This window comes from Hypanus sabinus, chromosome 10 (assembly GCF_030144855.1).
Source record: "Hypanus sabinus isolate sHypSab1 chromosome 10, sHypSab1.hap1, whole genome shotgun sequence".
Classification (NCBI taxonomy): Eukaryota; Metazoa; Chordata; class Chondrichthyes; order Myliobatiformes; family Dasyatidae; genus Hypanus; species Hypanus sabinus.
In genome coordinates, this window is record NC_082715.1 from 158,180,638 (window position 1) to 158,208,522 (window position 27,885).

At 43.5% G+C, this 27,885-nt stretch overlaps 2 protein-coding genes across 8 annotated transcripts in view; one reads left to right on the forward strand and one right to left on the reverse strand.

Moving 5' to 3' along the window:
• crkl (v-crk avian sarcoma virus CT10 oncogene homolog-like) overlaps positions 1-10,003 on the forward strand; it is a 79,228-nt gene extending 69,225 nt beyond the window's left edge. The window contains exon 2 of the mRNA XM_059983325.1: positions 7,222-10,003. Within this exon, the coding sequence (XP_059839308.1) occupies positions 7,222-7,356 (135 nt within the window). The 3' untranslated portion in view covers positions 7,357-10,003. The remainder of the gene's footprint in view (positions 1-7,221) is intronic.
• Positions 10,004-13,660: 3,657 nt separating this feature from the next.
• Positions 13,661-27,885, reverse strand: part of klhl22 (kelch-like family member 22) — a 136,915-nt gene continuing 122,690 nt past the window's right edge. For all 7 annotated transcript variants that reach the window (XM_059983313.1, XM_059983315.1, XM_059983310.1 and 4 more), the window contains one exon: positions 13,661-27,616. In XM_059983313.1, the coding sequence (XP_059839296.1) occupies positions 27,239-27,616 (378 nt within the window). In that variant the 3' untranslated portion in view covers positions 13,661-27,238. The remainder of the gene's footprint in view (positions 27,617-27,885) is intronic.

A 27,885-nucleotide genomic window follows, 5' to 3' on the forward strand; every position in this document is an offset into this window, starting at 1 on the left:
GTGTCTGGATATCTCTAACATCCTTGTGGCTACTGGTAATGTCTAAATCCAGTTTGAAATCCGATTTGATTAGGACTTGAAATTCAAATGGAATCTTGCAAGCTGTGTGCTAGAATGAAGACTAGACCTTCTCAAACCAGGTCACTGCCTCAAACTAAGGCCAGACATGAAGAAAAATCAAGATGAGTCACTTTCATCGTAGAATCATGGAAATCTACAACGCTTTACAGGCCCTTTGGCCCACAGTGTTGTGCTGACCATGTAACCTACTCTAAAAACTGCCTGGAATATCTCTACCTCATAGCCTTCTATTTTTCTAAGCTCCATGTAGACCATAAGACAAAGGAGCAGAAGTCAGCCATTCGGCCCATCAAGTCTGCTCTGCCATTTTATCATGAGCTGATCCATTCTCCCATTTAGTCCCACTCCCCCGCCTTCTCACCATAACCTTTGATGTCCTGGCTACTCAGATACCTCTCAATCTCTGCCTTAAATGACTTGGCCTCCACTGCCGCTCATGGCAACAAATTCCACAGATTGACCACCCTCTGACTAAAGTAATTCCTTCGCATCTGTTCTGAATGGTTGCTCTTCAATCCTTAAGTCATGCCCTCTCATACTAGACTCCCCCACCATGGGGAAACAACTTCGTTGCATCCACTCTGTCCATGCCTTTCAACATTTGAAATGTTCCTGTGAGGTTCCCCCTCATTCTTCTAAACTCCAAGGAGTACAGTCCAAGAGCAGTCAAACATTCTTCATATGTTAAACCTCTCATTTCTGGAATAATTCTAGTGGATCTTCTGAATCCTCTCCAATGTCAGCACATCCTTTCTTAAGTAAGGAGTCCAAAGCTGCACACAGTACTCCAAGTGAGGTCTTACCAGTGCCTTATAGAGCCTCAACATCACATCCCTGTTCCTATATTCCATTCCTCTAGAAATGAATGCCAACATTGCATTCGCCTTCTTCACCACCGACTCAACCTGGAGGTTAACCTTAAGGGTATCCTGCACGAGGACTCCCAAGTCCCGTTGCATCTCAGAACTTTGAATTCTCTCCCCATTTAAATAATAGTCTGCCTGTATATTCTTTCTACCGAAGTACATGACCATACACTTTCCAACATTGTATTTCATTTGCCACTTATTTGCCCATTCTCCTAAACTATCCAAGTCTCTCTGCAGACTCTCTGTTTCCTCAGCACTACCGACCCCTCCACCTATCTTTGTATCATCAGCAAACTTAGCCACAAAGCCATCTATTCCATAATCCAAATCATTGATATACAACATAAAAAAAGCGGCCCCAACAAGGACCCCTGTGGAACACCACTGGTAACCGGCAGCCAACCAGAATGGGATCCTTTATTCCCACTCTGTTTCCTGCCAATCAGCCAATGCCCTATCCATGTATGTAACTTACCCATAATTCCATGGGCTCTTGTTTAGCAGCCTCATGTGTGGCACCTTGTCAGAGGCCTTCTGAAAATCCAAATACACAATATCCACTGCATCTCCCTTATCTAACCTAATTGTAATTTCCTATCTTGTCATATGCCTCCAGGTACTCCGCAACCTCATCCTTGACAATCGACTCCAACTACTTCCCAATCACCGATGTCAAGCTAACAGGCCTATAATTTCCTTTTTGCTTCCTTGCCTGCTTCTTAAATAGGGAGTGATATTTGCAATCTTCCAGTCCTCCGGAACCAGGCCAGGATCTATCGACTATTGAAAGATCATTGCTAATGCCTCCACAATCTCCACTGCTACTTCCTTCAGAACACAAGGGTGCATTCCATCTGGTCGGGGAGATTTATCTACCCTTAGACTATTCAGCTTCCTGAGTACTTTCTCTGTCGTAATTGTGACTGCACACAGTTCTCTTCCCTGACACCCTTGAGTGTCTGGTATACTGCTGATGTCCTCCTCAGTAAAGACTGATGCAAAATACTCGTTCAGTTCCTCTGTCATCTCCTTATCTCCCTGCTTACTTGTATGCCCTCTGCTTTGCTTTTACTTTGGCTTTGACTTGTCAGCCACTGTTGCATCCTTTTTCCATTTGAAAATTTCTCATTTTTTTGGAATATAGCTGTCTTGCACCTTCCTCACTTCCGCATAAACAGCCACTGCTGCTCTGCTGTTGTTTCCGCTAGTGTCCCTTTCCAGTCAACTTTGGCCAGTTCCTCTCTCATGCCACTATAATTTCCTTTACTCCACTGAAATACCGACACATTGGATTTTGGCTTCCCTTTCTCAAATCTCACAGTGAACTCAATCATGTTGTGATCACTGCCTCCTAAGGGTTCCTTCACCTCAATCTCTCTCATCACCTCTGGTTCATTACACAACACCCAATCCAGTACAGCCGATCCCCTAGTGGGCTCAACAACAAGCTGTTCTAAAAAGCCATCTCATAGACATTCTACAAATTCTCTCTCTTGAGATCCAGTGCCGACTTGATTTATCAAACCACTCACATGTTAGAATCACCCACAATTATCATAACACTGCCCTTCTGGCAAGCCTTTTCTATTTCCTGTTGTAATTTGTAGTTCACATCACTGCAGCTGTTAGGAGGCCTGTATATAACTGCCATCAGGGTCCTTTTACCCCTGCGATTTCTTTGCTCAACCCACAAAGATCCTGCACCTTCTGATCCTATGTCACCTCTTTCTAATGATTTAATATCATTTCTTACCAATTAAGCTATGCCACCCCCTCTGCCTACCTGTCTATCCTTCTGATACACCATGTATCCTTGGACGTTCAGCTCCCAGAGACATGCATCCTTTAGCCACGTCTCAGTGATGGTCACAATAATCATACCTGCCAATCTGTAGCTGTACGACAAGATCATCCACCTTATTCCTTATGCTGTGTGTATTTAAGTATAACACCTTAAGTCCAATATTTAGTACTTTTTGCTTTTATTGCACTGCAACTCATCCCAATGGCTGCAAATTTGCCCCATCACCTGCCTGTCCTTCCTGACATCTTTACTGCTCACTATCTTAGATTTATTTCTGTTTTCCCCCTCCTCCACTATCATTCCGGTTCCCATCCCCCTGCCAAATTAGTTTAAACCCTCCCTAACAGCTCTATTAAACCTTCCCGCAAGGATATTGGCCCCCTTCAGGTTCAGGTGTAACCCGTCCTTTTTGAATAGGTCATACTTCCCCCTGAAGAGATCCCAATGATCCAAGAATCTGAAGCCCTGTCCCCTGCACCAGTCTTTCAGCCACACATTCGTCTGCCTGTTTCTTCTATTCTTGCCCTTTCCCCATTCACCCCTCACTGAATTCAACCCCCCCCCCCCAATCTTATCTCACCACCCCCGGGATTAATCACTTTCCTCTGGGGTGGTCACTATCTAACACCAGTGGACGAAGGAGACCCCTCGGGTGTGGGGTCTCCGATTTCGACAGTCCCGCGGGGGGACCACAGAAGGGTCCCCGAAGAGGAAGCGCCCCACAACTGCTCTTTCCTGAGATTACTACCCTGGAGGTCCTGCTTCTCAGCTTCCTTCCTAACTCCCAGAAATCTCTCTTCAGGACCTTCTCCCTTTTCCTATCTATGTCATTGGTACCAACATGTACCAAGACAGCTGGCTGCTCACCCTCTCCTTTCAGAATATTCTGGACCCAATATGAGACATCATGTACCCTGGCAACTGGGAGGCAACACACCATGTGCATATCTCTATCAGGCTCTCAGAATCTCCTGTCTGTTCCCCTGACTATGGAATTCCTCTTCTCCCTCCTTCTCTCCTTCCCTCCTGCACAGCAGCGCCAGGCTCAGTGCCAGAGACCCGGTCACCATGGCCGTCCTGTCAGGTCATCCCCCTCAACAGCATCCAAAACAATATACTTGTTGCTGAGGGGGGCAGCCACAGGGGTGCTCTCCACTATCTGGGCATTTCCCTTCCCTCTCCTAACGGTCACCCAGTTTTCTGACCCCTGTAGCCGAGGGATGACTACCTCCCTGTCTATCACCTCTTCACTTTCCCTGATAAGCAGTAGGTCATCAAGCTGCAGCTCCAGATCCCTAACGGTCTCTGAGGAGCTGCATCTCGGTTCACCTGGTGCAGATGTGGCCATCAGGGAGGCTGGAGGTCTCCCAGGATTCCCACATCTGATACCCTGAACAAAGCACTAACCCTGCTACCTAATTCTACAGGGATGCTACCTAATTCTACAGGGATGAAACAAGGAAAATTAAGTCTACTCACCCATTTACCTCGCCAAACACACCAACTTTTTAAACCATTAGCTCGTACAGTTAGCTGTGTGAGCCCTGCTGTTCCTACGTCTGTCCAGGCTGATTCGCCAAGGGGAGAAAAAGAGTTGGTGCCTCGCTCTCACCTCTTCCTATTACCACCTAAGCCCGTTGAGCCAAAGCCCTACACTCTGCTGCCCACTCCAACCGCTGCCTGCTATATAGGGTGGTCTTTCTGAACTCTCTGCGCAGTCTCGCCCTTATACTTGAAGTTTTTTTTAAAAACTGCCTTCCTTCAGAATTTAGCTCCCACACCGCCCTTGTCCCGATCCAAAAAAACCTATCTACGAATCTCTTAAAAGGCCCAATTGTATCCACCTTCGCTGGCAGTGTATTATTCCACGCACCCACCACTTTGAGTGAGAAACTTACCCCTGACATCCCCTCACTACCTACCATATATTCTGGAGTATAAGCTGACCCCCCCCATTTTCAAGGTACTTTTTCATGGACCTTTGTATAAGCTGACCCCTTTTTGTAGAGGTTTCTGATTTAACCAGAAAAGATCACAAGATCTCACATGCCGGTACTCAGCTTTGCCGGATCTGCAACCGGGAAATTTTGTGAACCAGTACCTGCTAAGAAAACAGGTCTACACATTGTAGAGGTTTTAAGCAAATTCTTAATAAGCAAATCAGGGAGGGAAAATTTAGATTAGTTCTCCAATGGTAAAGGGATCCTCTGAAATGTAACCCCCGCGAAACCATTTAGCGTCCATCGTAATCTCGTTAAAACATAACACGGGGTGGCGGGATCAGTATATCTACGCAGTATTGAGTTTGCAACCGCCATGTGCAAAGGATGAAAACAAATGCGATATGATGCTGGCTTCAAGCTGAAGGTTGTTGATTTTGCTAAAGGAACGAATAATTCTGCAGCTGCTAAGAAGTTTGGTGTAAACGAGAAACAAGTGAGAGAGTGGAGAAAGGCAGAGGGCCCGCTGAGGGAAATGCCAAAGACGTAACGTGAAAACTGCAGGAAAACATGCCAGTGGCCAGAACTGGAAGAAAAAGTTTTAGAGTGGGTGAATCACCAGCGATCGTCCGGATACATTGTTACCAGAGAAATGATTTGAGTTCAAGCACTGAAATGGGACGAAAAACACCGTGAGGTCAGCGAAAATTTCAAAGCTATGCAAAGTTGGTGCACCCGATTTATGAATAGACGTGATCTTGTGTTGAGACAAAGAACAAAGATTGCTCAGAAAATTCCCGCGGGTGTGTTGTTTACGTTCAAGAATGCTGCTGGATGGACGAAGTGGGTTAAAGAGGGGTGGCGTCGACGTCCTGAAGGTTTCGGGAAGGAAAAGTCGCTACTTGTCTGGGACGTGTTCAAAGCGCACTTGTCAGGTGAGACAAAAGCAGCACTGAAAGCTGAAAATACGGACATTGCAGTCATCCCCAGTGGTTTGACATCCATGCTCCAGCCACTAGATGTGAGCTTATAAACAAATCATCCAAAGAATTCATGCAACGACAGTGGAACGAATTTGACTCAATAACAGCCAATAAATACGACCTGTCTTCCGTGTGTTTGTTTTTCCAAAGTTGGCACCCTCTGTATAAGCCGACCCCCTAATTTTAGGACCAGAATTTAGGGCCAAATTCTCAGCTTATACACTGGAATTTATGGTACTTCCAAGCACCTTAAAACTATGGCCCCTCGTATTAGCCATTTCAGCCCGGGGGAAAAAGCCTCTACTATCCATACAATCAATGCCTCTCATCATCTTGTACAGTATACCCTCTTGATATATACGTCAGGTTTTGTGACTTGGCTGCGCTAAGGATTAATACCATAGACTGGGAACGGAGCAGTACAACATAAGAACAAGCTCTTGACCATGTTTGTGCCTAACCCTAACCCTAAGGTATGCTCTTATATGTGATCCATATCCTTGATTCCCAGTATAAACCACTGTCTATCTAAAAGCCTCTTAAGCACCACTATTGTATCTGCATCCAGCAGACCTTTCCAGGCACATTCCAACTGAGTGCAATGAAGTTGCGCTGTGCCAAGTATTTGATATTGGCCACAAGGCCATAAGATGTAGCAGAAATAGGCCATTCGGCCCATTGAGTCTAAACCACCATTCCTGATGCACTGTTCGCTCTCAGCCCCATTCTTTTCCCTTCTCCCTGTAATCTTTAACTCTCTTACCAGTCAAGGGTTTATCACACACTACCTTAAATTGCCAGTGACATCCTCCAGAGCCATCTATAGCACTGAATTCCACAAATTCACCACTCTCTGACTGAGGAATTTTCCCCTTGTCTCACTCAGTCTGGACATTTGCTGTGTTATTAAAACTTTAAAATTACTAGCAAATGTATTTTGTTTTCTGTTTCCCCGGTTTCTTTCTGTATTTTGACTAATCAGAAGCTGATTCTGTTTGACTAATTTGGAGTTTGTTTCTGGTTTTGGTGTGCAGATAAAGGAGAGAGTAGAGTTAGATGAGCACTGTAGTTCGCTGATGCCCACCACACATTGCCAAAACTTTTGTCTGCTTCAAATTGGTATGGGGTTAAGGGATGAGGGGTGGGCATTGAGAATGTGTTTTTGTTTTACCCCTGTGGTATAGCAGCGCCTAGGATGCAAGCCTGTTCGGTGCTTGGTCTCTGGTAACGCTTGATAGTGCAATAATCTATTCAGAATGAGATGCAACAAATCGTTTTGTTTTCAGTTAAACATCTTATTCATGAAAGTACTACTTCTCCAGCATTAAGCAATGGTTTGATTGTAAATCAGTTGACAGTAGGAATTTGTACACCAGTTTGGGGGCAGAGTAGACTATACATGGAGGCTTCATGCCATTCAAACCATCTCCTTGTTAACCTTTGTTCTTTACCGATTGTCTGTTCTTGGTGTTGAAATGGATGAGACTAACAAACAGACTGAAATTTGCTAGTGAACTGAAATCTGGTGTCTTCTTCTCCAACAGGTTGGTGACGTCGTCAAAGTGACCAGGATGAACATCAGTGGTCAGTGGGAGGGTGAAGTGAATGGTCGGCAAGGACTCTTCCCCTTCACTCATGTCCAGATCATCGACCCCCAGAATCCTGAGGAGAATGAGTGACCTGAAGGTCTGGACATTTGGTCACCTCCATCTGCCTGTTCATCACACAGTCAGCATCAACATTTGGTGCATTGCTTCCAGATTAAAGGGGGACACATCATTTTGCAATGGAAAAGCGATTGGTTTTTTGAGTATCTGCTTAGCTGCTGGAATTTAACGTTTCTGTCTGAGCTGTTCCCATTTCCCATTAAAACAACACCATTACTAACCAGTGGAAATACAGGAGAGGAGCAGCATCAGTCCCAGTGCCTCAGATTGGAACTTGTAGTCAACTGGGATAAGTGTGTAGTTGGCCAAGCCCCGAAAACTTGGAACACTCAAGTGGATATTCCTCCTTCCTATCTTTATCAATAGTGGCATGCAGTGATGTGACTGAGACTAAATACTGCATTATCCTGAACAGTGTCACAGCTGAATGAATGAGGATCTGGACTCATCAGAATGTTTTTCAATCGTTTTCAATACAACGTACATATATATATTAGCCTGTTGTGCTACAAGCAACATGTAGAGGAGTCACCAATGTTTTTGGATGCAATCAGATAGATAGCTGTAGATAACAATCATGGATGTCTGTTATACAATTCTGTCACACCTGTAAATCAAGCTTTTAAAGGGGAAACACTCTGAATAGACAGCAACAGAATTAATCTCATCCAGAAAAGTTGCCAGCAGGAGTGAGTATGCCAACATAATTTATCAGTATCAACCAAGACATATTGGGTTTGGAAGTGGGTATTCTGCAGACTTGCCTGGGGACTCACGTTTCACTCAATGAGGAGCTTCCACTTTTAACAATTATCCTTGTCTGTTCAGGAGATTTAGAAACCTACGTAGCAGGCAGAAACTATTCCCATGGAAATATGTGCCTTTTTGTTTTGGAAATAGTTTCCAAAGTGTAAGTTTCTTAGTCTACCACCTTGATGGCCGATGTTCTGTGTCAGGCAAGTGTAAGTGCATTATTAACCACGTGCATCCCACTGCCCTATCAGTAGTGCTGATCTAGTGCAGGTGATGATGGCAGGAGTTGAGTTTGTTGTGTGTGTAGAATTTTTGTCCATTGACACACTTCCTCAAGTACAAATGCACAGCCTGACTCTTGCTCTCAAAAAAAGCTATCCTTTGACAGAACAATCCAATCTCAAACTGAGCTTTCTTTGACTCCTGTCCTCAGTTTTAGTTGTTTTTATTTTTAATATTCAAAGTTCAAGACTACATTAATACAAATGCACTGAATTAATGAGCTGTGTGAGAATATTGTTAACTACAGTGCAACACTAAAATCTGAGGCTTGTCACCCTGCCATTACCTATTAATGGCCACCCATTTGCTCATGTGCAAATGGGCTTTATCAGTAATACTGATACAAATAATACCTGTTGAATAATTATACAGAAATTGTCCACCAAGGCCACAGGACTCAGGGGAAGGGTTCTTCTCTAAGAGGGTCAGTTGATCATTGGTTTCCAATATCTCAGCAGTGGTGGGTGAATAAATGGTAGCTGCCATGAATGGGCGGGTGAGAAATTGTTGCTAACTGGATTTTATTCAGATAGGATGGTTCTTTTAATCTGTTTTGTGACCCCTTGAATAGTCTGATAAGTGGGCATGATTGTTGATCAGGTTCATATTTCACAGAGCATTAAACAAATGCCTTGGTAGTTCTGCTGCAGGGGGAGGGGGAAATGTCACCATCAAACCAAAGTATGTACCTAGTGCCTAAAAATCTCAAGCTGTGAAAGAAACCAGGTTAAGTAGATTAGGTATCACGGTCCTGTCTCTTTAGAAGTGGGTTCTTAGAACTTGAGCAAATATAAGAATCAGTAGAAAGATGTTTTGAATATCTGTTTCATATTCCTCCTGCTGTGATTCTGGACTTGCTGTGTGAACAGATCTTGGGTCATAATGAAACAGCAATGTTCACCCAGTGCACATTCAATGTCTTGATGTCTCTACATATCTGCTGATAGTAATGTTTTCGGCCTAGTTTGTTTTCTTTCCTTCGTCAAACCACTATGGATCCCTTGGCTTGCCTGCCAAGTTATTACACTGGACTCCTGTAATTCTGTCTAGTTGCCTGGAATACATTGAGGATGGGTGATGTTCTTACAGCTCTCTGAATGGGTTCCAGTTTGTGAGTGTTTCCCCTTTACAAGTTCATAGCACATGGCCCGCTTCTGTTCCTGCTTAGTTCATGTCCGTTCACAATATTTTAATTAGGCTTGTGCCATGGGAAGGAAATAAAGCTGTTATTTGGTTCTGGAAGGTGTCAAGCAGAATGCAGCCTGAAGCTGAACCAAACTGTGCAGGGCAGACATACCCACCTTCACTTGCTTGCCTTCCCACTACATCTGTTGCCAATAAAACTTGTTTACAACACTTCAAACTTGCAGAAGTTTTTTAATGCTTAGATGATCACAAAATACCTCTGGTCTATGTGCATGTTAGTAACACTTATTTTTGTAGAGCTTTTGATGTGTGTTCCAGAAGATGCCTTTTGTTTAACATTCTGGGAATGGAGAGCATTTGCCTGAGGAACAGTTCATGTCGTGTCTAACCATTGACTGAATAAATCTTGTATTTTAAATGCAAGTGCCAAGAACTAAGCTTTGCTTGCAACCCTAGTAAATCCATAAAATAACCTTAACTGGGCAGTTTTGAATCTTTTGATTTGTTTCAGAAGTTAACAGTATTACAGAATTGGCCTTTTTTTCAGGGGACATTGAGAGTATGTTTCACTTTTTGTTCACAATGTAGTGTCTTAGTAGTTTTCTTCACTGAATTCAAATGTGGAAGTATCCCAGCAGATCAGTGTGTTGCTGGTTTGTATATAGCAAATAAACTTTACATTAATCTATAATTTCCCTTTACTATTCTGTACCTGCATTATTAATACAGCTATTGTTGATATCAGACTGGAGAGATAAAACAATAAAGGGAAGTTGTTATAAACTCCACACACTAGAGCATTGCAGTCTTGGGAATTGGAGGCCTGGTCAATTATTAAGAAATCTTAATGGTGAAATGGTAGGTAATCAGTGAACACAGTTCATCCAATTCAAATACTGGGCCTAGATTTATAGTCCACCTTACCCCAAGTTTATTGGTGTGATCAATATTGTGGCTTTGATGTCAGGAGTTGCTATTTGAACACTGCTTGAAGCCGCAGGCTGCTGTTTCTCCCAGTGACATACCATGGCAGATGCAGCTTGCAGTCTTGATCTGTGACATTTCCGCCACAGTTTGGCAATGAGTCAGTTACTGGCTAATTTTAGCTTATTTGTTTCTTGTCTGTAGAGCTGTGGTGGATGCATATTTGCCACAAAGCTTCTTGTTTTTGAAGTGACATGTCCCGATTAATTTGCCTCATTCTCCAGCCCAGCTTTGGGCAAGCCCCACAAGATCCCCAAACAGCAGCATAATGAATCCTTTAGGTCTAGTTACATTTACTGTGTGGAAGGCTGCATTACATTATGTGTGCATTAAGGGAGACCCTGAGCAATGTAAAGGGCAGTAAAAGATGTAGTAGAATAGTATGGGGCTCAAGTGCTTAATATATTCCTGACTGGAAAGCAGCTACTTCTATTCATTACCCTTGTGACTAGTTAATCTGATAGCTGGCTGCTGTCTGAGGAACTGTCTTATCTTGAGTAGGGGGTTACTTGTATCTCCCATTTTAATCTCTTGCAATCTTTTGTTTCAATGATTGTTTGCAATTTCTATCTCACCACAACCACTAGTACCCCAAACCACCCAGGTCTCCTACTCATTGACCATTTTAGTCACATTTAAATATTAAATGTTAGGGTGTGTATTCAACACTGAAATGGAAATAGTACAAATGGTCTGAAATGATATTGGGGCTGTTACCTTAAAACACAATAAAATAATTAACACTTGTAACTGTATAATTGTTTTACTGACTGATCCAGACTTGTTTCGATGCAACCTCTGCCAAACTCCATTAGCATTGTGCAGGTTTTGAAAAGATGGCCCCATGGTATGAACTTCAGGTAACCTTATGTTCCTCATCCATTCCCACCAGTCCACCCAGGTTCCCCATTCACCTATACCATTCCTACCCCTTGTTTTCCCCCATCTGCCCATCATACTTTCCCCTCATCTGCTTCCACCCATCACCTTCCAGTCTCTGTCCCCCACTCTTGCCTCTAGGTACTGGATATCTTCCCTGCACACTCAGTCCTGTTGCAGATTCCTGAGCCAAAACATCAACCATCTTCCGCAGCTGCTGCCCGACAGTTCTTCCAGCTGTTCGTTGCTTCATTTTCCAGCATGGAGGTAGGGGATCATCAGCTCGAACTTGGGAGCAGATGGACTATCTGTCTGGATGAGGCAGGCACAATGGAATGGAAGTTCTTTGCCTATATTAGGCAGGATGGTCATACCCGAGAATGCAGGTATGAACCTAGAGTGAACTCGCACAGCCTCATTTGCTTAGACTGGTGAGGACTGGGGCTGAGGGAGGCAGTTGTGGGGTCATTGGGTGGGTCACAGAGCACTGCCCCACTAAGTGGTGGGGTACTGGTGTCGGGGAGCTATGGGAAAAGTTGCATGGAAAGACAGGCCTGTACAGCCATGGAGATGGAAGTTAGAACGAGAGTACCAGTGGCCTGGACAGCAGCAGAGCTAGAGGATTGTGTAGGATCAATGCTGCACTGAGAGTAATCAATGTCGTTAGCCTGACCTTGGATCCAGGTAAGCTCTGGGTAAAAATCTATCTGCTGAACAAGGTCCCAGTTAGTGGCTAACAGATGTTTCATTTTCAGCTTGTTATTGTATTGTAGATGGATTGTAGAGCCAGTGACCTAGATTCAGTTCTAACTTCCAGTGCTCCCTGTGGAGTTTGCATCTTCTCTCTGTGATCATGTGAATTTTGTCTCTGGTCCATTCCCATGTCCCGTAAATGGATTTGGAGATTACCCACTAAATTGCCCCCAGTGCAAAGGAGAGTTGTAGAATCTTGAATTGTAACATGGGATTAATATAAATGGATAGTTGATGGTTCTTTCAGACTTGATGGACTGAAGGGCCTGTTTAGGCCCAGTTCTTTTATTGGCTGCTGCGTATGAAACACTTGTTGAGTTTTGCCTAGCTGTGCCCATTGACTGACTTGCTAGGTTTTGGTACAGTGGCACATTAATCCACCAGCATGCTGTTTGCATTGAGTCTTTAACTTTCACTTGCTAGCTTTTGAACTGTATTGATTGGGCTGGGCACACTCTGATCTGTCATGATCACAGGCTAACAATGCCTGTGGAAAGGTTTCCACAACTGTGCGATGTCCCGTGGTTGCAAGCTGAGCAGTTGCCGTACCAAGCCGTGATGCATCCTGATGGTTCATCAATTAAAAAAAAATTAAGGGTCAATGGCGATGTGCCAATTTTATTCAGCATCCTGAAAAGTAGAGGTATTGATGAGCTTTCTTGGTTGTGGCGTCAATGTGGTCGGACTAAGATGGGTTACTGGTGGCTCACTCCTGGAACATGAAGCTTTCAACTGTTGATAAAGACAGGAGCAAACGAGTCTTGTCTTCCTACAGCTTGTTCTTTGAACGATCCCACCACTCCCCTGCCTTATCAATCTGCCTTCTACTTCACTGCTGACCTAGGGTCCAACTGCTTCTTGATTTTTGTGAAGTTGGTGATGCTCACAAACACTGCAACATCAAGATAATCTTTTTGGATGGTGGAGGTGGCTTGTGTTTTGTGCTGGAGCAAATGGGGGAGGGTTAATACTTTGCTGCTGCTTGTGCATGGGGGGGGAGGCTCTGGTTCTAATGTTTTTCTGTCATTTATTCTTTGCAGACATCCACAAAACAGAAAAACCCCAAAGAGTAAGGATTTCATGTATACATTCTCTGTCATTCAAATAGTGTTTTAATGGTTGGCAGCCTTTGGCAATTCACTTCTCTGCCTCCTCCACCACCTCTCACAGGAAACATCCCCTCTTACTCCTTTCCCTAAACACCTTTATCATGGAGTAATGTTTCTTTCTTTCTACCTTGTCTATGCCCCTTACAACATTGTATACCTTGGTCAGGATCACGTTAAGCCGCCTAGCAAAACAAGCCCAGCCTGTCCAGTCTCTCCTTGTAACTGAAACACTCCACCCTGCACACTATGTTAGTGAATGTATATTGGAGTCTTCGGTGCATTAAGTGTGTCTAACATCACCCCACCCCCCCACATAACTTCCAGAAATCTGCATTTCCACAACTTCATTAATGAACCAGTACTGACTTCAGCATCAGAAACGGGTTTATTGTCACTGACAAGTCTTGAAATTTGTGTTCAAAGTAAATTTATTACCCAAAGTACATATATGTCACCATATACAACCCTGAGATTTATTTTACACAGTAAATCTGAAAGACTGCACTCAGCAGGATGGACTGACAAACTCTGCAAATACAGAAGAAATTAATAAGTAATTGCTTATTTATTAAGATGGAGGGTCCTTGAAAGTGAGTCCATCGGTTGTGGGAACAGTGAGTGGCTTTATTGCCTCCGGTTCAAGAGGCCAATGGTTAAGGGGGAATAACTGTTCCTGATGGCAGCAGCAAGAAGAGAGCTGGGTCTGGATGGTTGGGGTTCTTGATGCATGCAGCTTTCCTGTGACAGTGTAGGTATAGCAAATTACTAGTCACTACAGCAAAACAGATCTATCATTCTGTCTAGTCCATGCTGATCTAGTGTAATCTACCCACACCTCCATACCCCTCTCATTTGTATATTTACCTAAATTTCTCTCAAATGTTGCAGTTGAACTTGCATCCATCTCTGCTGGCAATTCACTCTACACTTGTGCAACCCTCTGAGTGAAGTCCCTCTCAGGTTCTCTTTAAATATTTTGCTTTCACCCTTAAACTACAGCCTCTAGTGGGAAAAGCCTGCTTGTATTTACCCTATCTATACCCCTCATAGTTTTGTGTAATCTGTTACAATAAATCAGTGCAAGAGAGGAGTAGTGAGGCAGTTGGTGTCCATTAACTACTCAGAAATCTAAGGGGAAGGAACTTGAATGTGGGTCTTCAGGCTCAAATACTACCTCTCTGATGGTAGTAATGACAACAGTGCATGTCCCAGATGGTGATGCTGCCTTTAGAAGATGTTCTCAATGGTAGAGAAGCTCGTATCCATAATAGAGCTGGCAGAGTTTACATCTCTCTGAAGCTTTTTCCAATCCTGTGCATTGATCCCTCCATACCAGATGGTGATGCGACCAGTCAGAATGTCTCCACAGTACGTCTGTAGGAATTTGCTGGAGTCTTTGGTGATAGATAAAAACTCCCAATGAAGTATAGCTGCTAGTGTGCATTTGTTGTAATTAAATCAATATGTTGGATCCAGAATAGATCCTTTGAGACATTGACATTCAGTAAGTTGAAACTGCTGCCCCTCAATAAAAATCGGTGTGCTCTCCCAACTTCCCCTTCATGAAGTCTACAATCAATTCTTTGGTCTTGCTGATGTTGAGTGCAAGATTGTTACTGTGACACCACTTGACCAGCTGATCTATTGTGTTCCTAAACATCTCCTCATTGCTATCCGAGTTTCTACTAAAAGTGCTTTATTAGCAAATTTGTAACTGGGTTTTGAAGTGTGCCTAGCCGTGCAGCCATCAGCATTGAGGGAGTGTTAAGGTTAAACCTTAACAAGCAGTAGTAAACAGAAGTCAGAAGCTCCTGGCCTGGGCCACACTGCCATTTCCACGGCACATCGAACATCGATATTCCTGACTCATCACCCCACCCCACCTGATAATTTCCCATTGATGCAGAAGGATGTTAGCTGGGCTACACCAGATTTGGCCCAGTGCCACACTAACCTAATCCAGATACAGAAGACTGGCCAAACTGACCCTTCACATCCCAAAGCCAACGGATGAGGCAGTGGCCCACCTGGCCTAGAGTGGCTTCAGATGATAAAAAGACCATGAACCCATCCTGAGAAACCTCTCATCATTAGCAGCTGATGTTGCTAATCTTTCTGTACTCTGGCCAAAACTTGGCAGAGCATAGCTGACAACACCTGTCCAGCAAGATAAGTCTTCAAATTGCAAGCTGTTTTGAGTTTATCTGTGGTAGTGATGGGGTTGATGGGGGGAGGGGGTCAATATACTCACTAGATGAGAACTGCATCTGGGAAGGCTGGTCTTCCTTCAAGGTGCACTATCTTACTCACTGCAGAATCAGGAAGTGGTCAGTGAGCTTACAAAAAGCCGATCACCCTCTCTGCTAACCCATCGTGAAGGCAGAACAGGTTTAGTTTCACGTTAGCACAGAGTTTAGATCAAAACAGTGATACCTGACCACATTGAGTAGATGCACAGCATCAAGGCAGAGAAGAGATATGTTAAAGCCCTTCCTTCGATCATCACCTTTAACTTTTTAACTGATCTATGAACAGGCCAACCTCAGAAGAGCAAGTATGCAGACCATCACTGCTTAGAAAGACCTACATTTCTATTGCACTTACTGTGAATCCAGGACATTCCAAGCTTCTTCACAGCTAATGGAATTTATTATAACTGGAATATGGAGCAACAGACTTGCCACTGCAGGGATACAGTGGGCCCAGCGGCTGGTGGGGGGTGGGGGGGGGGGTAGAATTGTCAACATATTGGATTGACACTCTGCATCAAAAATTTTGCAAATGTCTCTGATGTTCATAAAGTCTGTTCTTTCTTAGCATGATTGTCCCACCCTTTGGCTAATTTCTTGTTTGCTTCAGGGGCTGGATATATTTGGATAGACAGGGCCTGATTAGGGATAGTCAATGGGGTTTTGTGTGTGATAGGTCACATCAAACCAGTCTTGAAGAGTTTTCCCAAAGATGTTACCAGTAAACTTAGTGAAGGCAATGGATGATGTCTACATGGACTTTAGCAAGGCCCTTGACAAGGTCGGATTTGATACTGGCTTTGCAGGAAGCTGTGACTGGTGGTGTGCTTGTAGTTGTCATTATCAGCAATCTGGATAATAATGTGGTAAACTGGATCATCAAGTTTTCAGATGACACTAAGATTGGGGGTGCAATAGGCAATAAGGAAGGCTATAAAAGCTTGCAGTGAGATCTGGAAAAATGGCAGATGGAATTTGATACATACAAGTGTGAGGTGTTGTACTTTGGGAGGACAAACCAAGGTAGGGTACTGAGGAGTGCAGTGCAACTAAGGGATCTGGGTACACAGATCCATAATTTCTTGGAAGTGGCATCACAAGTAAATAGGATTTGAGACCTTTTCGCAAATTGACCTTCATAAATCTAAGTATTGAGTACATGAATGTTGAAGTTGTACAAGATGTTGGTGAGGCCTAATTTGGAGTAGTTCTGGTCACTACTGACAGGAAAGATGTCACTAAGATTGAAAGAATACAAAGAAAATGTATAGCAACATGCACAAAATGCTGGAGGAGCAGGCCAGGCTATGGAAAAAATACAGTCAACAATTTGGCCCGAAGCCCTATGCATGTTGCTAGCATTTTGTGCATGTTGCTCGGGTTTCCAGCATCTGCAGATTTTCTCTTGTTTGTGAAAGAAAATGAATAAAAGCATTCAAAATCCTGAAGGAAATCAGCAGGCCAGGCAGCATGATGAGTTCCTCCAATAGTGTGTGTGTGTTTCTGGATTTCCAGCATCTGGAAATTTTCTCTTGTCTGTTATAAATATGTTGCTGGGTCTTAAGTTATAGGGCAAGGTTGAGCAGTTCAGGACTTCATTGTGTAGGACAATGAGGGAAGATTTTATAAAGATACACAAAATGCAGATAGGGTAAATGCAAGAAGGATTTTTCAACTAGACTAGGATGAGAGGTCATAGGTTTAGGGGAAACTTGAGGTGGAACGTAGAACAGTACAGCCCAGGAACAGGCCCTTTGGCCCACAATGTTGTGCTGAATCAGCCAAAAAGTATATCAAAACTCCCCAAAAGCTAATCCCTCCTACATACACACTGTCCATATTTCTCTATCTTCCACACTCATGTGCCGATCTAATTTAATGTATTTGCCTCTACCATCAAACCAGGCTGCGCATTCCAGGCATCCACCACTGAGTAAAAAAACTTGCCCCTCACATCCTTTTTGAACCTACCCCCTTACCTTCAAAGCATGCCCTTTCTTGTATTACAAATTTCAACCTAGTACCTCTCATAATCTTGTAAACCTCTATCAGATCTCCCCTCAACCACCACCGCTCCAAAGAATACAACCCAAGTTTGTACAGCTTCTCATGGTAGCACACACCCCCAAAACCAGGCAGCATCCTCTTCTGCACACTTTCAACATTCTTTCTGTAGTGAAGCAGTTAGAAACGTATGCAGTACTCCAGATAAAAGCCAGATCAGAGTTTTATAAAGTTGTGACATAACCCCTGACTTTTGAACTCAAAACCTTAACTAAAAGCAAGCATTCCATAAGCCTTAACCACCCTATCGACTTGTGTAGCCACTTTGAAGGAGCTATGAACCTGGACCCCAAGGATCTTTCTGCTCAGCAACATTGTTAAGGGTCTTGCCCTTAAACAGTGGACTGTCTCTTTGCAACACTTCACATTTATTTGGATTACACTCCATCTGCCATTTCTCTGCCCAGATCTGCAATTGATCTCTATTGCACTGTACTCTTTGCCAGTCTTCATCCACAACTCCACCAGACTTGGTATCATCGCGAACTTACTAATCCACCCATCTACATTTTCATCCAGGTCATTTATATACATCATTAACAGCAGAGATCCCAACACAGATCTGTGCAAAACACTACTAATTACAAACCTCCAGCTCAAATATGTCCCCTCAACCCCATCAACCACTATTTTCTGTCTTCTATGTGCCATTCTGAATCCAAGGAGCCAATTCGTTGAGAACCCCATGCATCTTAATCTTCTTAATTTGACTCCGAGGGACCTTGTCAAACGCCTTACTAAAATCCATGCAGACAACATCCACTGCCCTACCCTCATCAAGCTCTCTTGTCACCTTGTCAAAAACTCAATCAAGTTGGTAAGACACGACCTGTCAGCACAAAACCATGCTGTCTCCCTAATTAGGACACAGGTTTCCAAATGCTCAAATATCCTATCTCAAAAAATTTTCTCCAGCTATTTCCCTACAACTGATGTGAGACTTGCCAATCTTTAGTTCCCAGGATTTTCCCTTCTTTAAATAGAGGTACATTAGACACTCACCAGTCCTCCAGGACACAAAGGTACTGGTCAAGGCCCCAGCAATCTCATCTCTTGTCTCCTTTAATAACCTGTGGTAAATCCCATCAGGCCATGGGGACTTATCCACCTTAATACTTAATAGGAAACCCAACACTTCCTCCACCCTAACCTCTAAATACCCTAATATAAGAACATAAGAAATAGGAGCGGGAGTAGGCCATCCGGCCCATTATTCAGTAAGATCATGGCTGATCTGTTCATAAACTCAGCTCCAGCTACCTGCCTTTTCCCCATAACCCTTAATTCCCCTACTATGTAAAAATCTATCTAATTGTATCTTAAATAAATTTAGTGAAGAAACCTCAACTGCTTCCCTGGGAAGAGAATTCCAGATTCACCACTCCCTGGGAAAAAGTTTCTCCTCACCTCCCTCCTAAATCTTCTCCCCTGAATCTTGAGGTAATGTCCCCTAGTTCTAGTCTCACCTACCAATGGAAACACCTTTCCTACTTCTATCTTATCAATACCTTTCAAAATTTTCTGTGTTTCTCTAAGATCCCCTCTCATTCTTCTGAATTCTAAAGAGTATAGTCCCAGGCAACTCAATCACTCCTCATAGGTTAACCCCTTCATCTCTGGAATCAACCTGGTGAACCTCCTCTGCACTGCCTCCAAAGCCAGTATATCCTCCCTCAAGTATGGAGACCAGAAATGCACACAGTACTCCAGGTGCAGCCTCACCAGTACCCTGTGTAGTTGCAGCATGACCTCCCTGCTCTTGAATTCAATCCCTCTGGCAATGAAGGCCAACATTCCGTTTGCCTTCTCAATAACACCTGCAAGCCAACTTTCTGCGATTTATGAACAAGCATCCTCAAATCCCTCTGCACAACAGCATGCTGCAATCTTTCACCATTTAAGTAATAATCCATTCTTATATTATTCCTTCCAAAGTAGATGATCTTGCATTTACCAACGTTGTATTCCTTGCCAGACCTTGGCCCACTCACTTAACCTATCTATATTCCTCTGCAGACTCTCCACATCCTCTGTACAATTTGCTTTTCCATTCAGTTTAGTGTCAATAGCAAGTTTTGCTACGCTACACTCAGTCCCCTCTTCCAAATCATCAATGTAAATGATAAACAGTTGCAGGCCCAGCACCAACCCCTGCGGCACCCCACTCACCACAGACTGCCAACCGGAGAAACACCCATTTATACCAACTCTCTGCCCTCTATTGGTTAACCAATCCACTATCCATGCCAATACACTTCCTCCAACTCCATGCATCCGTATCTTATTTATAAGTCTCTTGTGCGGCACCTTATCGAATGCCTTCTGGAAATCCAAGTGTACAACATCCACCTGTTCCCCTCTATCCACTGCACTCGTTATGTCCTCAAAGAACTCCAGCAAGTTCGTCAAACAGGACCTGCCGTTTCTGAATCCATGCTGCATCTGTTTAATGGAACTATTCCTTTCTAAATGTTTCACTATTTCTTCCTTAATGACAGCTTCAAGCATTTCCCAACTACAGATGTTAAGCTAACTGGCCTATAGTTGCCCGTCTTTTGCCTACATCCTTTTTTAAGAAGTGGCATGACACTTGCTGTCTTCCAATCTGCAGGGACCTGCCCCGAGTCTATAGAATTTTGGTAAATGATTACCAGTGCATCTACTATAACCTCCGCCAATTCCTTCAGCACCCTGGGATGCATCCCATCAGGACCAGGGGACTTATCTACCTTCAGGTCCTCTAGTTTGCTCATCACTATCTCTTTAGTGACAGTGATTTTATGGAGGTCCTCACCTCCCATTTTATCCATAGCATCACACTTTAGCATATTAGATGTGTCCTCCACCGTGAAGATTGACACAAAACAGTCGTTCAATGCCTCAGCCATTTCCTTATCATCCAATATCAATTTCCCCTTCTCATCTTCCAAGGGACCTATATTGACTTTAGCCATCCTCTTCCGCTTTATATAAATACTTTTAGTTTTTATATTTTGTACTTTCATACTCTATTTTCCCTTTTACTTATTTGTTCTTTTTAAAGTTTTCCCAATCCTCCAGACTTCCACTACTCTGTGACTTTGTACACAAGCTTTTAATTTGATACTCTCTTTCCTTTCCTTAGTTATCCAAGGCTGGCTCTCCCCGCACTTACTGACCTTATTTTTCACTGGAATATTCTTTTGTTGAGCACTGTGAAATCAAATAACCTGTGCTCCCTATCCACATTAGCCAACTCCGCCCTCATCCTGTTGTAGTCTCTCTTATTCAAGCATAATAGATCTATTTCATCCTCCATCTGTATGTGAAATTCAATCATACTATGATCACTCTTTCCAAGAGGATCCCTGACTACAAGATCGTTAATCTTACCTGTCTCATTGCACAGGACTAGATCTAAGATAGCATTTTTCCTTGTAGGTTCACTAACACGCTGCTCAAGAAAGCCATCACGGATGCATTCCATGAAGTCCTCCTCAAGACTTTCTTGACCAACCTGATTCACCCAATCTGTGGAAATTAAAATCCCCCATGACAACTACCGTTCTGTTCTTACAAGCCACAGTAATTTCTTGGTTAATCGCCTCTGCCCCTGCAATATTTTTATTAGGTGGCCTATAGATAACACACACCAGTGATTTCCCCCCCTTTACTATTCTTAATCTTTACCCAGGTGGACTCAACATTCTGCTCCTTATGTCTCTCACAATCGCCTGGATCTCATCCTTAATTAAGAGCACCACCCCACCTCCTTTGCCTTACTGCCCATCTTTCCTTTATTTATATACTCGGCACCGAACTCCTAGTCCTCCATATCCTTTTCCTTAGTAAATACAGAAGCAAAGTACTTATTAAGTACCTCACTCACACTCTTTGCATCCCAGAAAATGTTCACTTCTTTATCCTTATGTGATCCTACCCACTCCCTAATCCTGATTGCCAAGGACTTTTCATGGCCCCTCCTGGTTTTCCTAATTCCCTTCTGGCTTCTGTATACTCCTCGTGCTCCGTTTGATCTGAATTTCCAAAGCTTTGCATAGTTTTCACTTTCCTTCTTGACCTCTCTGGACATCCAAGGTTCTCTTATCTTTCCATCCCTTTCCTTCCTTCTTTACACACCTTTCCTGTGCTCTATCCAATAAACACCCTCCACATGTCTTATGTGGACTTGCCAGAAAAAAGTGTTCCCAATTACTGTAACTCCTTGGTTCCTGCCTAATGCCCTTATAATTTGCCTGACTCCAATTTAAAATTCTCCTGCAAGGAACATTCCAATCCCTTTCTCTAGCTATCCTAAAGACGCAGTCTCCCACTGAAAGGTCAGTCACCTGGCCAGGTTCATTACCCACCAGCAGGTCCAGACCTTCCTCTTGTTGGACCATCTACACCTTGATTCAATAAACCCTCCTGGATTCTGTTAAATTCTGCCTCATCTAAACCCCTTGCACAAAGAAAAGGTACCAGTTTATATTAGGGAAGTTGAAATTGCCCCATGACAATAACCCTTTTACTTTTACACATCTTAATCTGTTTTCATATCTGTTCAATGTCCCATTTGGGGGGGGGGGGGGGGTCTGTAGTACAATCCCATCAATTTTACTATTCCTGAGTTCCACCCAAATGAACTCGCTGTGTGACCTGTCCATGTCTTCACTGCCTGCAACTGTGATTAGTGGTGCAACTCCACCCCCCCTTTTTTTTAAAACAACCACCTCTTATCTAAAACTTTGAAAACCTGGTAAATCACAGCTTTCTGCCCCTCTCTCAGCCAAGTTTCTGTAATGGACACAATATCCATGTACTGATCCACTTTCTCAGTTCATTATCTTTACTCATAATACTATAGCAAATAAACACACTTCGAACTGTCCAATCCATCATACCTGTTACTTCAGTTTTGCCTTTCAATACTTTCCTTCATCTACCTTCCTGTCCAATCCTTCCTTACTGACCTGGAGCTCCGTTTCCCAGCTCCCTGCAAAACCAGTTTAAACCCTCCTAGCAAACATTCGCTAACTTCTTCACTCAGAGGGTGGTGTGAGTGTGGAACAAGTGGATTTCAACATTAAAGGGAAATTTGGATAGGTGGGGTATGGATGGAGGTTCAATAGGACCAGGCAGAGTAAGTTCAACACGGACTAGATGAGCTGAATGACCTGTTTCTGTGCTGTAGTGCCCTTTGACTCTGAAAAGCCCACAAATTAAAGCATAGCAAAATCTCTCAAACTGTGATAAGAAAAATGACTAGAACTGGGGCAGGAATAAGCACTGGTCTGGGCACTTGGGTAAAAGCTGCTAACCTTTAAAATGCAGCAGGACATTTGTCCTTCGCCCATTGGAGGAGGCATGTTTCAGCTTAAGGGGTCCCCTTTCATGGAGCTCCTAGGGTATTCCCCAGCACTGCTGTTGGATGGGTTCCCATTCCCACTTCTGTTTGAAGCTGAAGCAGCTGGGAAACACACAGCCTTCCTAAATCAGCTTAAAGATCACAAATTATGAGCCAGATTTAAAATCCATGCAAACGTACAAAGTTTTGTTATTTGTATTTCATGCAGCAGAAAATTGACATTGAGAGAATAATGAGTGCAGGTTTTAATTACACAAAACTTCAATGCTCTGGAGGACAAGTGTAAACTCCAGAAAAAGTTCCACGATTTGATGATTTCCATCGAATGTTATTCCAGTTATCTTCAGTGCCTTATTGCCAGGTAAACTATAACAAGCTCTTTCTAAGGAAACAACCTACAGTATTTCAAACATACACAGAAGTGGCAGTGTTCCTAGGTTCATAAAACCTTTCTCAATGATATTGTTCTTTCCCTAGACTGGTGGACCATTTAGCATCATAGCAAGCACTGCAGCTTTTGGAACACAGCAGGGAGTCTCTGTCTGACGGTCTGCATAGTGGGTTGTCACTCTGCATCAGAAAGTTTGGAAAATGTCCTGATGTTCATAAAGTCAACTCTTTCTTGGCATGATTACCCAGACTTTGGCTAACAATTTCTTGGTTGCTTCACAGGTTTGCAACATGATTAAGTGAGGTAAACATTAAATTCATACCAGCCATGGAGGATCCAGCAAAACTGCTCTGTTTGTAAAGAAATGCTGAAGATTTTTAGCAGTGGATCTCCTCTACGGTCACTCTTGGACATTAGGAATCTTGAAGTGAGCATGATTGGTGCACTTGGTGATTAGATGCAGTTTACTATCAATACAACACATCTTGGTACATGCATTTATATGGCACCTTGGCTCGAAGCACATTCCATGGCACCTCGCAGATACAAGGCAAACACACAGTGAGCCACAGGACGAGTCACAAGGAGACTGAGAGACTGTAATTTTGTATCAACACTCAAACTTTAAAAGTGAGCATCGAGGTTAGTTACTGATTCTTCTTTCATGTTTAGGAACAATGGCAGGGCATCTGCGTCAAATACAACCAAGTACAGGTCACCAATCTCACCACTGCTGATGTACTGGAAAACCAGACGACGGCTGATTGGGTAAAGTGCAGTCTTCAGTGGAGTGAAGTATAAAAAATAAACTGAATTAAATTTTTTAAAAACCTGCAATTCTGTCATGTGTAATAAAACCTCCAAACCACTGTACAGCCAGGGCAATACATTGTAGGGAAATGGTGAAATGCAGCAAACGCCTATCAGCTGCATGTTTGTTTACACTCAGACATGATGATGATCACTCCCCACCCACACACTCCCATACACAAACTCATGTCACAGCAGCTGATGTCATAATGAATATTACTGCTGTACCTAGTACAACCATGTGAACTTCAGGTACAAGCAAGAATGTGGGTCATAGTACTGGGAGCAGTTCCCCTGCTCTTGGAAGCAGCTGTGGATCTTTCCCATCCAGCTGTTAGGTAAATGGTATTCTCTTTCCTGAGACAAACTGAGCCTTAATCCAAATGGCAAATGGCCCCTCTGGCTACGACAGACAGATCAGCCTGTACACCTCCATCTGTAAAATTTCTTGGAGTGAGTCTTCACTCAGGGGCAAAAGTGCTCGTGCTGTGCCATAATCAGCATGGAGATGCCTCACCTGGAAAACTGAAGAGAGGAACTCCACAGTTTGGATAGGAGGGAAGACAAAGAACATGGAATGAGTTCCAGCTCCTGTACAGTGAAACTGCAAAGAGATACTTCAGAGAAGAATCACCGAGAGCAGAATGAAGCGCGTGGGAAGGAAGCGCAAGGGAGAGGCGAAGATGCAGGGAGAAATGACGAAACGTTAGACTGCAGTGAGTCTCCTCAATGATGAACTGGCAGTGTGCACACAGTCCCGTGAGCATTCCTAGTGATGTACTAAGAATGTCAAGCTTTGAAACTGATGATTAGTCTCCACAGTTTTTGCTGGGATGAAAGATACAAGGTCCCTGACTGAGGGAATATTTGTTAACCACCACAATGACTGAATCAGATTTTGATGTAATGATCTTCCTGCACTGTCAAAATTGGCTGCTCAGCAACAGTCAGTTCAACAGGTTAACAGTGCAGGTGAGGCAGGGAGAGGAGCATACAGTGGCATGCAGAAGCTTGGGCACCCCTGGTCAAAATTTCTGTTACTGTGAATAGTTAAGTGAGTAGAAGTTGAACTGATCTTCGAAAGTCATAAACATTTTTTTCAACATTTTAAGCAAGATTAGTGATTTATTTTTGTTCTGTACAATTTCAGAGTGGAAAAAAAAAGAAGCACCATGCAAAAGTTTGGGCACCCCAAGAGATCTGAGCTCTCAAATAACTTTTACCAAGGTCTCAGACCTTAATTAGCTTGTTAGGGCAATGGCTTGTTCACGGTCATTGTAAGGAAAGGCAGATGATGCAAATTTCAAAGCTTTATAAATACCCTGACTCCTCAAACCACGTCCCAACAATCAGCAGCCATGGGCTCTGCTAAGCAGCTGCCTAGCACTCTGAAAATTAAAATAAATGATGCCCACAAAGCAGGAGAAAGCTATAAGATAGCAAAGCGTTTTCAGGTAGCCGTTTCCTCAGTTTGTAACGTATTTAAGAAATGGCAGTTAACAGGAACAGTGGAGGGCAAGTTGAGGTCTGGAAGACCAAGAAAACTTTCTGAGAGAACTGCTCGTAGGATTGCTAGAAAGGGAAATGAAAACCCCAGTTTGACTGCAAAAGACCTTCAGGAAGATTCAGCAGACTCTGGAGTGGTGGTGCACTGTTCCACTGTGCAGCGACACCTGCACAAATATGACCTTCATGAAAGAGTCATCAGAAACCTTTCCTGTGTCCTCAATGCAAAGAAACATCTAAACAAGCCTGTGTTTGGAAACAAGTCCTGTGGACTGATGAAGTTAAAATAGAACTTTTTGGCCACAATGAGCAAAGGTATGTTTGGAGAAAAAAGGGTGCCGAATTTCATGAAAAGAACACCTCTCCAACTGTTAAGCACGGGGGTGGATCGATCATGCTTTGGGCTTGTGTTGCAGCCAGTGGCATGGGGAACATTTCACTGGTAGAGGTAGAGATTCAATTAAATACCAGCAAATTCTGGAAGCAAGCCACACCGTTTGTAAAAAGGCTGAAGGTGAAAAGAGGATGGCTTGTACAACAGGATCCTAAATACACCTCGAAATCCACAATGGATTACCTCGAGGCGTAAGCTGAAGGTTTTGCCGTGGCCCTCACAGTCCCTTGACATAAACATCATAGAAAATCTGTGGATAGACCTTAAAAGAGCAGGGCATACAAGACGGCCCAAGAATCTTGGCTAGTACACGCTGGAATTAAGGAGAATGAGAGGGGATCTGATTGCAACATATAAGATTATTAAGGGATTGGACAAGATAGAGGCAGGAAATATGTTCCAGATGCTGGGAGAGTCCAGTATCAGAGGGCATGGTTTGAGAATAAGGGGTAGGTCATTTAGGACAGAGTTAAGGAAAAACTTCTTCTCCCAGAGAGTTGTGGGGGTCTGGAATGCACTGCCTCGGAAGGTAGTGGAGGCCATTTCTCTGGATGCTTTCAAGAAGGAGCTAGATAGGTATCTTGTGGATAGGGGAATCAAGAGATATGGGGACAAGGCAGGAACTGGGTATTGATAGTAGATGATCAGCCATGATCTCAGAATGGCGGTGCAGGCTCGAAGGGCCGAATGGTCTACTTCTGCACCTATTGTCTAATCTTACAGAACTAGAAGCCTTTTGCAAGGAAGAATGGGTAAAACTCCCCCAAACAAGAATTGAAAGACTCTTAGCTGGCTACAAAAAGCATTTACAAGCTTGATACTTGCCAAAGGGGGTGTTACTAAGTACTGACCATGCAGGGTGACCAAACTTTTGCTGTGGGCCCTTATCCTTTTTTGTTATTTTGGAACTGTAAAAGAAGGAAACAAAAAAGTAATCTTGCTTAAAAGTAATATTAAGGAAATGTGTCATCTTTAACTTTATGCCTGTTGGAAATCAGGTCATCTTTTACTCGCTTAGCTATTCACAGTAACAGCAATTTTGACCAGGGATGCATGCCACTGTATGTATTCCTGTACAGGAACCTCCCTCATCAGGCAAGGTCTACCCAGTGTTTTGACAACCCAGACTCTTCAACAGCAGTTAAGAACATGAGGAGGAGAAACGAGGGAGAGGGTGAATATCCACAGGATCAGAGTATTTGACAGTTTTGGCACCTTAACCTGACTTCAGTCTTCGCTGGAACTGAGCTCCTCAAAGTCAGAAAGCCCAACCACTTCAGGAAGCATGAAGGCACGACGGCGGCAAACTGGCTGGGCTGGCTTTAGTGGTGTGGGATTTGCCCGGTCCTCCACCAGCCTCCTTGGAAGAGTAAGGACACAGCAGGACATGCCCGAATTGGCACATTCAATGTCAGGGGCTTCCTCCCAGCAGTGATCTGCTACATTGTATATGTGCACATAGTCTGTGCGCGTGTAGCGGTCATGTGACCTCCCACCCAGGACGTATATTTTGTTGTCCAGGATGGCGATGCCTGGCTCCCCATGGCCAAAGGGCATTTCGGATACTGTTGACCACTGGTCCCGCTCAATGTTGTAACAGGAAACCTGCATAGTAAGAACCAGGAGAAACATAATAAAAGATTAAGCCAATGAGCACAGAGCAAAAGGATGCAAAAGAGATGGGCAGAGAGAGAAAGAAAAAAAGGGGGGGGGGGAACAGAAACAAAAAACTAAATATATCAGGGATGGGGTAAGAAGGGGAGGAGGGGCATTAACAGAAATTAGAGAAGTCAATGTTCATGCCATCAGGTTGGAGGCTACCCAGCCGGTGTATAAGGACAGCTGCCAATGGTGAACCAACTGAAGACTTATAA